The 13,041-nt window shown below is 37.1% G+C and overlaps 1 protein-coding gene across 8 annotated transcripts in view; it reads right to left on the bottom strand.

The window, feature by feature from the left end:
- Positions 1 to 10,067, bottom strand: part of IBTK (inhibitor of Bruton tyrosine kinase) — a 72,504-nt gene extending 62,437 nt beyond the window's left edge. For 6 of the 8 annotated variants that reach the window (XM_015570294.1, XM_015570291.1, XM_006773450.2 and 3 more), the window contains exons 1-5: positions 9,389 to 10,067; positions 5,759 to 5,855; positions 4,027 to 4,151; positions 2,588 to 2,698; positions 610 to 780 (exon numbers count right to left, since the gene is read on the bottom strand). In XM_015570294.1, the coding sequence (XP_015425780.1) occupies positions 610 to 780; positions 2,588 to 2,698; positions 4,027 to 4,151; positions 5,759 to 5,855; positions 9,389 to 9,706 (822 nt within the window). In that variant the 5' untranslated portion in view covers positions 9,707 to 10,067. Of the gene's footprint in view, positions 1 to 609; positions 781 to 2,570; positions 2,699 to 4,026; positions 4,152 to 5,758; positions 5,856 to 7,573; positions 7,803 to 9,388 lie in introns of those variants that run through there. The other 2 variants (XM_015570295.1, XM_015570292.1) reach the window with 2 other exon arrangements.
- Between the last annotated feature and the right edge of the window lie 2,974 nt (positions 10,068 to 13,041).

Here is a 13,041-nt window from a genome sequence, read left to right on the forward strand (position 1 = left end):
AGAACAGCCTGTCATAGCTTACCAAGAAGTCTGTAACTATTTACTGAGATATGCTGTACTGAGAACTTGTCCTTCTGCTGTGTCTCTCCCTTAGAGATTAAGAGGAACAAAGAATACATTCCTCTTGACAGACCTCCTCTTCAGTATGTTATGTATAAATAGTATTGTATAGCTAATAAACTCGCTTCAGTTCATCCAGAGAACTGGGGTCTTCCCGACCCCACTTTCCTGTCTTTCTTTCTTTTCTCAATTCCCACCTCCCTGCCTCAGCCCGGCTTAACTCTGTCAGGCTGGCCCTGACGGCCACTCATGTTCAAATATATCCCATGTTCAAAGGTTGTTAAATCGCATTGTTTACCCATATCTTCAGAAAAAAATCACTTCTACTGTCGTGGTAAACAACCTGCTTCCCTATTTATAATGGTCTGGTCCTCTAGCAACTTCAACGCAAAAATTATAGCTAATTTGCCTACAAATGTCAGGTGATCATAATAATCTGGCCACTTAGTGTAAGTAAAGTAAGTTGCTCTGTCAATACCTTCCATCCTTTTGTCCATACAGGTTTTATAGCAAATAGCCACCTTATTGTTTAAAAAAAGAGTTGTTTACCTGTCTGGGTACATTACAACTGGAAAGTGGAGGAATAATTCCTAATTGACGAAAAGTATTGCGACCAAATGTATAAATACATCCATCTTCAGTTAATACAATAGTATGATCCTCAGCAGCTGCCACTTGGGAACAATTATGACCACTCAGCCCTTCCACAAGCCTAGGGACCTACAAAATAAAATTAACTTTAGTTTAATAAGCATTTATATAGATATACAAAGAGAATCTGATAATACTATGTCTAGTAAAATGACATGACTGGTACATTGCTCTATCATGATAAATTCTACAATTCAGCAAGGAATTATTAGTAAAACACAAAACCCCTAGTAAGACACTTTAACAAAATAATTTACCACAACAAATAATTTTTGAGCCCTTACTATACACCAAGTACAAATTTGTTTGGTATAAAGGGAGCTCTTCAGCCAAAGAACTCATTGGTATATTGAAAAAGTAAAAAATACAGGAAACAATGCATCCCTTCTATGAGACATTTGCTAGCTATTTGAAAATCAAATCTCTTAACTTCTCAGTTCATTTTCTTCACCTGAACACAAAATTGTAATAGCATTTTATTTTATTAATTTTTATTGACTTAAGAGAGGAAAGGAGAGAGAGATAGAAACATCAATGATGAGAGAGAATCATTGATTGGCTGCCTCCTGCACTTCCCCCACTGGGGATTACTCCGAAACCTGAGCATGTGTCCTGACTGGGAATTGAACTATGACCTTCTGGTTCATAGGTCACGTTCAACCATCCCAACTGGGCCATAATAGTATTTTAGATGATAACTGGATTGGTGTTAGAAGTAGATAAGTTGTTAAGTATATAACACTACAGTCTCTGGCACAGAATAAGCAACCAATAAATGATTGCTATTATTACTATTGTCATTGTTTATAAAATGAGAATAATGCCTATAACTCACAGGGCTGTTAAGGCTTTATGACAATTCCTTAACAGAATAAACTATATAATAAACTCCCCCCCAAAAAGGAAGCTACACCCTAGCCGTTTTGGCTCAGTAGTTGGAATGTCAGCCTGCAGACTAAAGGTTTCAATTCCAGTGAAGGGCACATACTGAGGTTGCAGGCTCGATCCCCGGCCCCAGTTATGGTGCATGGGGGAGGCAACCTATTGATGTATATCTCTCACACTGATGTTTCTCTCTGTCTCTCCCCCTTCCCCTGTCTCTAAAAATCTATGGGGGGGGGGGGGGAGGAAACTATAATCGCTCTCTCTCCTTTTTTAAAAAATATATTTTTATTAATTTCAGAGAGGAAGGGAGATGGAAAGATAGAAACATTAATGATAAGAATCATTGATCAGCTGCCTCTTGCATGTCCCCCCACCCCCACTGGGGATCGAACCCGAAACCCAGGCATGTGCCCTTGACCAGAATCGAACCTGAGGCCTTTCAGGCCTCAGGCCGTCGCTCTATCCACTGAGCCAAAATGGCTAGGGCTTGCTCTCCTTTTTAAAGTACCCTTTAATCGACGGTAAATATACCAGTAGTCCCTTCCCAATATTTGCTATAAAAATAAAATTTTTCCTTGATGCTTCACAATTTTGCATTATATCTAATTTGAACATGATATACTAGAAAAATCATTGATTATTAAAAATCTATTACCAATTGGGGCTTGGCCAGTGTGGCTCAGTGGTTGAGTGTCAACCTATGAAACAGGTTCAATTCCTGTTCAGGGCACATGCCTGGGTTGCAGGCTCAATTCCCAACGGGGAACGTGCAGGAGACAGCTGATCAATATTCTCTCTCATCCTTGATATTTCTATCTCTCTCCCTCTACCTTCCTCTCTGAAATCAATAAAAATATATTTTTAAAAAATCTATTACTAATTGGTACATTACTTTCTCCTTATACTGGTATTTGGCTAAAAAATTTTTTTGGTTAATGTGAGCTTTCAGTTTATCAAAATTTTACTAAAGTTACCTAAATATATCAATTACCAAGCATGTCTGTTCATCTCCATGGCCTAAACGTCCTCCAGGACCATGACCACAGGTATAGACCTGCCCCTTCTGAGACAGAAACACTGAGTGAAATTTACAAAGCACCACCTGTGGGACGACAAGAGGATATTATTAAAATTCTCCAAATAAAACATCCTTAATTTTATTTAAAATTAATAATAGATTATTGCTAACTGTTTAAGCTGGATGATGGGTACATTGGTATTCAGAGTATTCTCTCTACTTTGTAAATGTTTCAAGTTTTCTGTAATAAAAATTACAAATATACATTTTATTTTAAAACTATGTCTAAAAACAGACATATAAAAAAAAGAACAAAGAAGAAATTAGCAGGGGTTACCCATAGAAGAGACTAAACAAAGGAAAATGCAAATCTTAAGTCTTCAACTACAAAAAGTAGTAGCCAGTTGTTTCCCAAACAGCAAGAACTGAGCAGAGTGCAATATGAAGCATAAAGATCATCAAATAGTGATATATGTTATTAAATTATGGAAATGTTTTAAGGTAAAAGTATTTTTTAAAACATCAGCTATACATGGGAAATGTGAGATAGACAGTTTTCTCTAATTTTGTCTAATATTATCTTTAATAGCACACTTACATATTAACACATTCTTACCAGAAGACCAGAGTACTGAAATGGTTGAACTGCATCAGCAGAAGGCAATAACTAGAAACCAATAGAAGTTTCAAATATGCATGTACTTACATACCTAACCCCCAGGCCACACTGATATTTTCAATGCATCTCATGTGCAGCATACTTATTTTATGTTAATACCACTTAATAATCCTTTTTTCTTATTTTTTAAAAATTATTTGCATTTATATTTTTTAATTGACTTTAGAGAGAGAAAGGGAGAGAGATATAAACACACACACAAAGTGGTAAGAGAAAGATGAATATGTTAACAGTAGTAAAATCCATAGAAGTGGAAGATAACATCCAGCATAATGATAAAAGACTCAAGATAAAATCTTTACAATTCTATCAATTAATTTTATAATTACTTATATTTAAGAACTCAGGTTCACTTATCTAAAACTAGTAATACTGAGCTTCAACAATGAATTCACTTGAGAAACAATTTAAAAAATTCTAATTTTATGTTACACAGAAACAAAAGCTACAAAATCAACAGAAGCTCTACTTTTTTAAAATTAAATTAATATCTGTATAGTGCCTTTGAATTTCTAACAGTGCTCGAAAAAGATCTCAGTTTTACACTATTTTACACAGTATAGATATGATTAAGGCTAACAAAATCTAAAATAAATTAGTAAATTTGTTGATTGATTCCTTCATTCAAATAGATTATCATGCCTTCAACAAAGTTAAGTTAAATGAAAAGATGAGCTATCAAATACAAAGTACTTTTTAATTCTAAAAGTACTTAGATTGTACTTCAAAATACCTGTTTAATATAAACCCCGCTCCTGGAGAACAGATCCACCAACTCTGGATGATGTTTGCTATTCTGGCTTCCATGACCCAGGGTGAAATTTGTATTATCTCCCCAAGTGTAGACATCTGTAGGATCTAAAATAAAAATTAATTGGATACTTTTATATTTTAAAACAAATATTAGTGTAGTTAAATTATAGATATATTCTACTAATCATTTTACCTCTCACATGACTCTACAGAAATTTAACCACATTTAAAAAGATGGTGCCAACATTCTCTTTTAAATTATGAATCTACTAATATATATTATAATTCTAAGAATAGAAATCAGAAAATCCAAATCAGCATAGGCCTGCCTCAATGTAAGCAATCTAATATTTGTTTTTTGTTCCTAAAGTTTAACTAAAGTTTAAAGTTTAACTGCCAAATGAGTAAAACAGCACCTGCCATAAGCACTTAGTCTCCATGAAAATAATACTTAAAACATAAAATGTTATTAACATACATATATATAAAGGTACTAAATAATGCAAATGTGATATTAATTACTGTTCCTACAGAAATATTAACTTTTTAAAATATATTTTTATTAATTTCAGAGGGGAAGGGTGAAAGAGGGGGAGAAACATCAATGAGAGAGAATCAGATTGGCTGCCTCCTACACGCCCCCCACTAGGGATCTAGCTTGCAACCAGGACTTGTGCCCTGATCAAATAAATCATGACCTCCTGGTTCATAAGTTAATGCTTAGCCACTGAGCCATATGCCCAGCCAGGCTAAAAATATTAACTTTCAATAGCTTGCTCCTTATTGATGTAAATAAAACTACAGTAGGTCCTCGAGTTACATCGGAGATCCATTCCTACGGCACGACATAATGTGATTTTTTCGCCGTAAGGGGGAACCCATCACATGGAGCACATACACAGCAGTAATGAAGTGAAACAGTAAAAAAAAAATAAAAGAAAGGTAACAATTCCCGACGTTTACTTGTGGTAAATAAATAACAAAAAACATAAAGCACATATGTTCATACGTCAAAATGACGGAACTTTATTTTTTAATAAATAAATGGGAGATGGCGACATAACCACAAAACGACGTACCTCGAGTCCGACGTAACCTGAGGACTGTCTGTATTGATTAAGGTACCCATTAAAGTAGGATAAAACTTAATCATAGCTAACTTTATGATATGAATCTTCATTTTTATTTTGGAAGGCTCATATAATTCCTTTGTAATATAGTATCCAAGGTAGAAAATGAAGAATGAGTCCTTTCTTAGCTTGATCACTAGTTAAATGAAAATTATAGAGTGCCCCATTTAAATCTCTTCTCTTTTTCAGCCAATTTCTACTTCCAGAGCTCAAAGGGCAAATTGGAGGGATAAGTAGAATTAGAAGAATGTGTAGGTGGAAGAATCATTTCCTTTTTCCCTCTACCTTAAATGTTGATGCTATTTTCTAGATGCACACTAATGACTTTACAGTAGCTAAAATTCTAAATGCCTTCCCTCTTGTAGGCTGTTTTTACTTGTATAGACATAAAATAGATTAAAATTGAAAAATGCAAAATAGAAGTGTTCTGGAGAACCAAAATTATCAATCCACATTTACCAAAGTAGAAGTTCTTTGCAGAGATATAGCACAAATTTCCTCAGATATTTAACAAGAATAAAATGTCATTAAAATTTTCTAAGCTGCACCTTAATGGAATATATATGTGTGGAATTTTCTTACCAGTATTTTTGAATACTACATGATTTGGTCTATCCTTCATTATAAGATCCAAAGCTGATAAGCCTTCTTTATCTTGGGTATACAGACTAACACCATGCTAAAAAGAGAGAGAGAGAGAGAGAGAAAAGTAAAAATATGTGTGTGTGTGTGTGTATATATACATATATATAAATATTTGTATGCATGTATTTTTAACCATTTACCTATAATCATTAATTTTATTCTTATTTATCAAAAATACAGATTAAGCTCATAAAAACATTTAAAAAATAAACATTGAATAACACAGATCTCCTACGACCAAACACATTATTTTTCTCACACAGAGAACTAAGAGAAATCAAATATCCAATTCTTGGTGGACTAAGGAACGACAGAAAATATGAAGAAATAAGTAACATTTCAAATCAAAATGAGCCCTGGCCAATGTGGCTTGCTGGTTAGAGTGTTAGCCCATAGACTGAAGGGTCCCAGGTTCAATGCAGGTCAAAGGCACTTACCTCCGTTGCTGGCTCATCTCTGGCCCAGTGGGGCGTAAGTGGGAGGCAACCAATCAGTATGTCTTCCTCACATCGATGTTTCCCTCTGTCTCCCCCCATCCCTTCTATTCTCTCTAAAAGTCAATGGGAAAAATATCCTCGGGTGAGAATTTAAAAAAAAAAAAAGATATCAAGGCAATGGCAGAAAAATATTTATAGGATTTTATGTACATAAACATAACGTGGTCAACTATGTTCCATATCTTTTTGCCTGGAATTCTATTGTATCTATTATTGACATTGAGACATTTATAACGTTGTATTTCTATTTTTGTGATGTGTTTTCATGTTTTTCCTTAAATTTTTTGTAGCATTGTTTAATTTTGGTTTCATGTGTGTGTGTTTAAGGGTGAATTTAAAGTAATCTATATAGTTTTATATCTCTACAATTAAAATTCAAACATGAAATAGAACACTCTTTTCCTATCACCACACTTTCTGTCTTTTAAATCATAATGAGGGTAAGAGGTGATAGAGAGCTATGTTCAAATCATATTACTGTTATTTCATTAGTTTCTTAAATGTAAAATGTATGCCCAGCTGGTGTGGCTCAGTGGTTGATCATTGACCTATGAACCAGGAAGTCAGGGTTTGATTCCTTGTTAGGGCATAAGCACGGTTTTCAGGCTCAATCCCCAGTAGGGGCTGTGCAGGAGGCAGCCAATCAATTTATCTCATTGATATTTATTTCTATCTCCCTCTCCCTTCTTCTCTGACATCAATAAAAATATGTTTTAAACAAATAAATAAAATATAAAATGTACTCCTTTTCAAAAATAACTTCTGCCCGGCCTGTGTGACTCAGTGGTTGAGTGTCAACCTATTAATTAGGAGGTCACAGTTCGATTCCCAGTCAGGGCACATACACAGGTTGTGGGCTTGATCCCTGGTAGGGGGTGTGCAGGAGACAACAAATCAATGATTTTTCCTCATCATTGTTTTCATCTCCCTTTCCCTTTCTCTCTGATCACTAAAAATATATATTTAAAAAAAATTAAATAACTTCTAATATTTTCTGGTATTTTTATAAGACATTAAACCAGTGATTCTCAACCTTCTGACCCTTTAAATACAGTTCCTCATGTTGTGACCCAACCATCAAATTATTTTCATTGCTACTTCAAAACTGTAATGTTGCTACTGTTATGAATCGTAATGTAAATATTTGATATGCAGGATGGTCTTCGGCGACCCCTATGAAAAGGTCGTTTGACCACCAAAGGGGTCTCAACCCACAGGTTGAGAACCGCTGCATTAAGCAATTACTAATACTCACCTCTATTTTAACTGGTGTGAGTCATCACTGCCTGTCCACACACACAGTTTGTCTGGATAGTTATAGGCTGAGGTGAATTATGAAGTTTTTAAACTCTGTGACATGTTGGCATGCTTAGTTTTGGGTTACTCAAGAAAGAGAAATCCCCTATTACCTCGTAACAATGGATTCTATAAACTAAAATCAATTATAACCATCTGGAACTTTATTATGTTCCAGATGGTTATTATACCTGATTTCACAAGGACTGTCAATGAACAAAAAACATTCAAGTTAGTGAGAAAATAAGTAAAACAAAAATCAGAAGTGATCCAAGATCATAACAAATTTAAAAGTATATGTTGCTTACTGCTTTCAAAAAAATTAGACACAATAAATCCATATGGGAAGACCTAAGCTTGGCCTTTTTCAGAGTATGGCAGATAGATTCTAGGACAGTGTGTTGCAAGCTATGAATGACAAATGGGATCCCAGAAACTTAGATGCCTGGAGAGTTTATTTTGAAAGTTTTGTCAATTTGTTCTAAACTTTACTTATACCAACTGAACACTAGTAAGACTACATATACTGCGTTAGCCTAAGTACCCAACCTACATAAAGGACTAGGGACATTTTTTTTGGCTTTAGAAATGGTGGGCTCTGAAACTTTAACATGCTTATCTTAAATTCTAAAAGTAGCAGACGACCAGTGTGTACCCTATCCCATTTCTTCAAAAATCAACTCTTGCCCTGGCCAGCGTGGCTCAATTGGCTGGAGCTTCATCTCCTGCACCAAAAAGTGGCAGGTTCAATTCCTGGTCAGGACGCATATAGGAGGCCACCAATCAATGTTTCTTTCTCACATCGATGTTTCTCTCTTTATCACCAGCCCCCCCGCCTTTCTAAAATCAATAAAAACACACCTTCTGGTAAGTATTAAAAAACAACTCGTTAAAGAGTCCCGAAACAGTAAATAAATCCATTAGCATAATAAAAAGCATCTAAGTATATACCAGGTTTATAAGTCTGAGCATTTCATGCTAATCCCCTACAAGGAGCAAATGTACTTTAGATACATCTATTCCACTAGTGACGCTACTGGAAATGTCTATCTGTTTGTTTTTACTGTCTTCCCCAAAACAAAGCATAAGCTAGACTGGCACACAGGTAATTTCCTTGGGAAGACATCCTAGAAAGCAGTACCGAGACCAGGAGAGTAAATCAAGGAAAGAAGATCAAAAAACAATACAAGGATGTGTTACCGAATAGGCCACTGTTAGGAGGCTAGTGCATGATCCTACCAGGACCTTATAAAATATACCACAGAATAATTGTCCGATCAAGGGACAAAAGGAGGAAGGAGGTATTTACCACTGGTTCCAGGTTCCCATTCTTCATTAATGGAGAGCTGCTCTTACAGGGATTTTAACTCACCCAAACTTTTACCTGGTCATGCATTTGCAAAGCCCTGGGGCATAAAATCAGAGGCATGCAATACATGCCAGAAACGAAACGCAGATTATACCTACACAAAGCTGCTAGAAGCCTGTGCACAATTGGTCACCATGGCTGTGGCTGGAATAAGAGTCCAAGATGACATGAACTGTTTCAGCAGAAGTGCCTGATTTATTAATATTTCCAAACTGCTTATGAGCTAAGTTGAATTACTTTAATATGGCTATCTGGCTACTGCTGCCCATATATTACCAAAAAAGTTAGGATTAAAAAGAATATCTTGAAACTAAATAATTTCTAATGGGATAGAATAGGGATGTATTCTACTCTCCTTCTTTCAAGAAAAACATAATAGTTTTAAATAAACAAAAATATACTTACCTTCAACAGAGACCAAACACAGTCAATATGTCCATAAAAGATGCTTCTGTGCAACGCTGTCCATCCTGACTCCTTGTCTTTCACCAATAGATCCACTCCTTTCTCAATAAGCCATTCTAATACTCCTTTCTTCCCACAGGAGGAAACAAGGTGGAGGGCATTTCTGCCAAAGTCATCCTTGATAGTCGCAGCATTATAACAATGACTGGAGAGAAAGGCCTTAATCTGGTTTTCACTCCCTTTGGTTACCACAGAAAGGACATCCAAAGCATGCTTCAGGGATCGACACTTTAATGTGCAGTCAGGGATGGAATTCATCCTAATTGTTTTTATACTGCTATTTCTTTAGATAAAACTAATTTTTTAAAGTGAAAAACAGGGCACAAAGGTGCTACTCAGAAAAATTTATAGAGAATAAATGGCCTGCTTAGGATTATAATTTAAATCCTAATGGTAACAATATAAAACTATGAATCTTTGTACAATTGGTTTTGGCACTTAATCAAAAAATTATAAATAGCGCTATAAAATTTATATTAAATACAAGTTCGTTTTTTTAAAAGTAAGTTTCCACAGTTTATATATTATTCCTGGAGTCAAGCACCAAGGGGGAGTGAGGAGGGGGACTCCCCCTCCACACTGTCTGATTCTTTTAAATATCCATAATTGCAAGGGTGACCTGTAAGAGAAGGGAGAAGGAAGAGAAAGTGAACGTACAAAATCTCTCACTCTCCTCAAGTATTTTACAATACATCTACCTTCATATTTAAGTGCCTTTAATTACTTTTTTCTTAAAGTCTAACAATTTTCACCTTCACATCTATAGTATTCTATACCTACTTCAGTCATCCTCACCTTCTTTTTTTCCAGTCTGGTCCTTCTTTTTTCCAGTTAAGGCTAACCTCTAGTCCACTCTCTGGAGTTCACCTTTTTCCTTACAAAACTTGCATTCCTTCTCTCCTATATTTTTACACTATTCTGGCTATGTCTCCACAAGCTATAAACGCACTTACATCTACCATCTTTATAGGAATCTCATCCCAAACCTTTTCCCCTTAAAACTGAAAAACTACCACCACCACAATAACCAACATTCTCAACATTTAGTTTTTAAGTTCCAGGCACTATGCTAATTAACGTTTTCTCTACTTGGTTCTTCAACACAGGAGATAATAATTACAGAATAGGTATCAAAACAACTAGAGAGCTATATGGAAAAAAATAATTTTAAATATTTACTTTGTACCTTAAACTAATATAAATTCTAGATGGCCCAAAGACAAACATAATAATTACATAAAAGAACTAGATGGAAATATAGAAGACTCTTTTTTATAATCTCAAAGTAAAAAATGACTTTCTAAGTATAGATCCAAAGTAAAATCTCACACATTTCTCAGCAATATTTTTTCTGATGTATCTCCTCCCGCAAGAGAAACAAAAGAAAAAAATAAACAATGGGACTTCATCAAACTAAATGAAACCATCAAAATATGAAAAGACAGCCCACTAAATGGGAGAACGTATTCGCCAATGATACATCTGATAAGGGGTTAATATCCAAAATTTATAAAGAACTTATACAACTCAACATTAAAAAAAATAAACAATCCAATTAAAAAATGGGCAAAGAATCTGAATAGTTACTTCTTCATACGGCCAAGAGACATATGAAATGATGCTCAACCTCACTAATCATCAGAGAAATGCAAATTAAAACCATAATGAGATTATCACTTCAAACCTGTCAGAATTGCTATCATCAATAAATCAATAAAAAAACAAGTATTGGTGAGGATGTGGAGAAAGGGAACCCTGGTACACTGTTGGTGAGAATGCAGACTGGTACAGCCACTGTGGAAAGCAGTATGGAGTTACCCCAAACAATTCAAAATGGAACTGCCTTATGACCCAACAATTCCATGTCTAGGAATTTATCTGAGGAAACCCCAAACACTAATTCAAAAGAATATATGTACCCCTATGTTCATTGCAGCGTTATTTATAATAACCAAGATTTGGAAGCAGCCCAAGTGTTCATTAGTAGATGCGTGGTTAAAACTACTACTCTGCTGTAAAAGGGAAGAAAATTTACCCTTTATGACAGCATGGATGGACCTAGAGAACACTATGCCAAGTGAAATAAGCCTGTCAGAAAAAAAACAATTTCACTCATATTTGGAATTTAATGAAGTGAACTAACAAGTAAAATAGAGACAGACTCATAGAGAGAGAGCAGGCAGACAGCTCTGATGTAGTGGGGGAGTGATTGAGCAAAAAAGGAAAACAAGGAGAACTCATGGATAACAGTGCAGTGATTTGGGGCGGGGGAGGATGGGTGGAGGTGGAAGAGGGTGTAAGGGGGATAAATAAAAGTTACAAACAAAAAATTAATAAATGCAATCAGTTTAAAACCTACAGGAACAACATTTTAAAGACAAAAAAAGGAGGGAAATCTTCCTTTATACTCTCTACAAATCATTAGGAAACCAACAGAATAAAAGTCAAGAAACATGACCACATTTCTCTAAAAAGAGAAAACTTAAATGGATTTTTAAAAAGAAAAGAGGATCCTGACCTGTGCTGTTCAGTGATTAGAGTGTCAGCCCATGCACTGAAGGGTCTAGGGCAGGGGTGGGCAACCCCTGGCACGCGTGCCAAACATGTCACACCAGTAACTTTTGCTGGCACGCGAAACCCTCTCTTATAATCTTCCATTTACAATTTTTTTCTTAATATCGACTTTTTTATTTTTTAGATAAATTCAGCGTAGGTGCATCTTAAATAATCCTATCTAATAATAGACAAACTGGGAATTGACCGTACCTTTGCTATGCCTCCCCATTGGCTAATCAGCACAATATGCAAATTAACCACCAACAAAGATGGCGGCTAATTTGCATACTGCAGGCAGGGCGGGACAGCGCCATTCCACCTGACCTGCTGCCATCTGGGCCTGCTATCTGCGACCCGGGGTGGCGGGCATCCATGTGCAACCCGACCTGGGGCGGCTGGGCGGTGCAGCAGCGATCAGCCAGCCCGCCCAGCCACCATCCGGGCATCCCGTGTGCAACCCGACCCGGGGTGGTTGGGCGGTGCAGCAGCGATGGGCCAGCCCACCCGGCCGCCATCCGGGCATCCTGTGTGCGACCTGACCCAGGGCGGCCGGGTAGGGCAGCAGCGATCGGCCAGCCCGCCTGGGTATCCCGTGTGCGACCCACCCGGGGCGTTCCGTGTGCAACCTGACCCGGGGCAGTGCCCCAACCCCCGGATCGGCCCTACCGTGTGCGCGACCAGGGGAGACAGGGCCAGCACTGAGGGATCGGGTCTGCCATCAGCCACCCGGGGAGCAGGCCTAAGCCAGCAGGTGGTTATCTCCCGAGGGGTCCCAGACTGTGAGAAGGCACAAGTGGGGCTGAGGGACACCCCTCTACCCCCTCTCCCCAACCAGTGGACAAATTTTTGTGCACCGGGCCTCTAGTTTTACATAACAAGTTATCTTAAAGACCATAGACATGATAATTGGGCCCTGACTAGTTTGGCTCAGTGGCTAGAGCGTTGGCCTGCGGACTGAAGGGTCCCAGGTTCGATTCCAGTCAAGGGCATGTACCTTGGTTGCAGGCACATCCCCAGTAGGGAGTGTGCAGGAAGCA

This window comes from Myotis davidii, unplaced genomic scaffold (assembly GCF_000327345.1).
Source record: "Myotis davidii unplaced genomic scaffold, ASM32734v1 scaffold185, whole genome shotgun sequence".
Lineage (NCBI taxonomy): Eukaryota > Metazoa > Chordata > Mammalia > Chiroptera > Vespertilionidae > Myotis > Myotis davidii.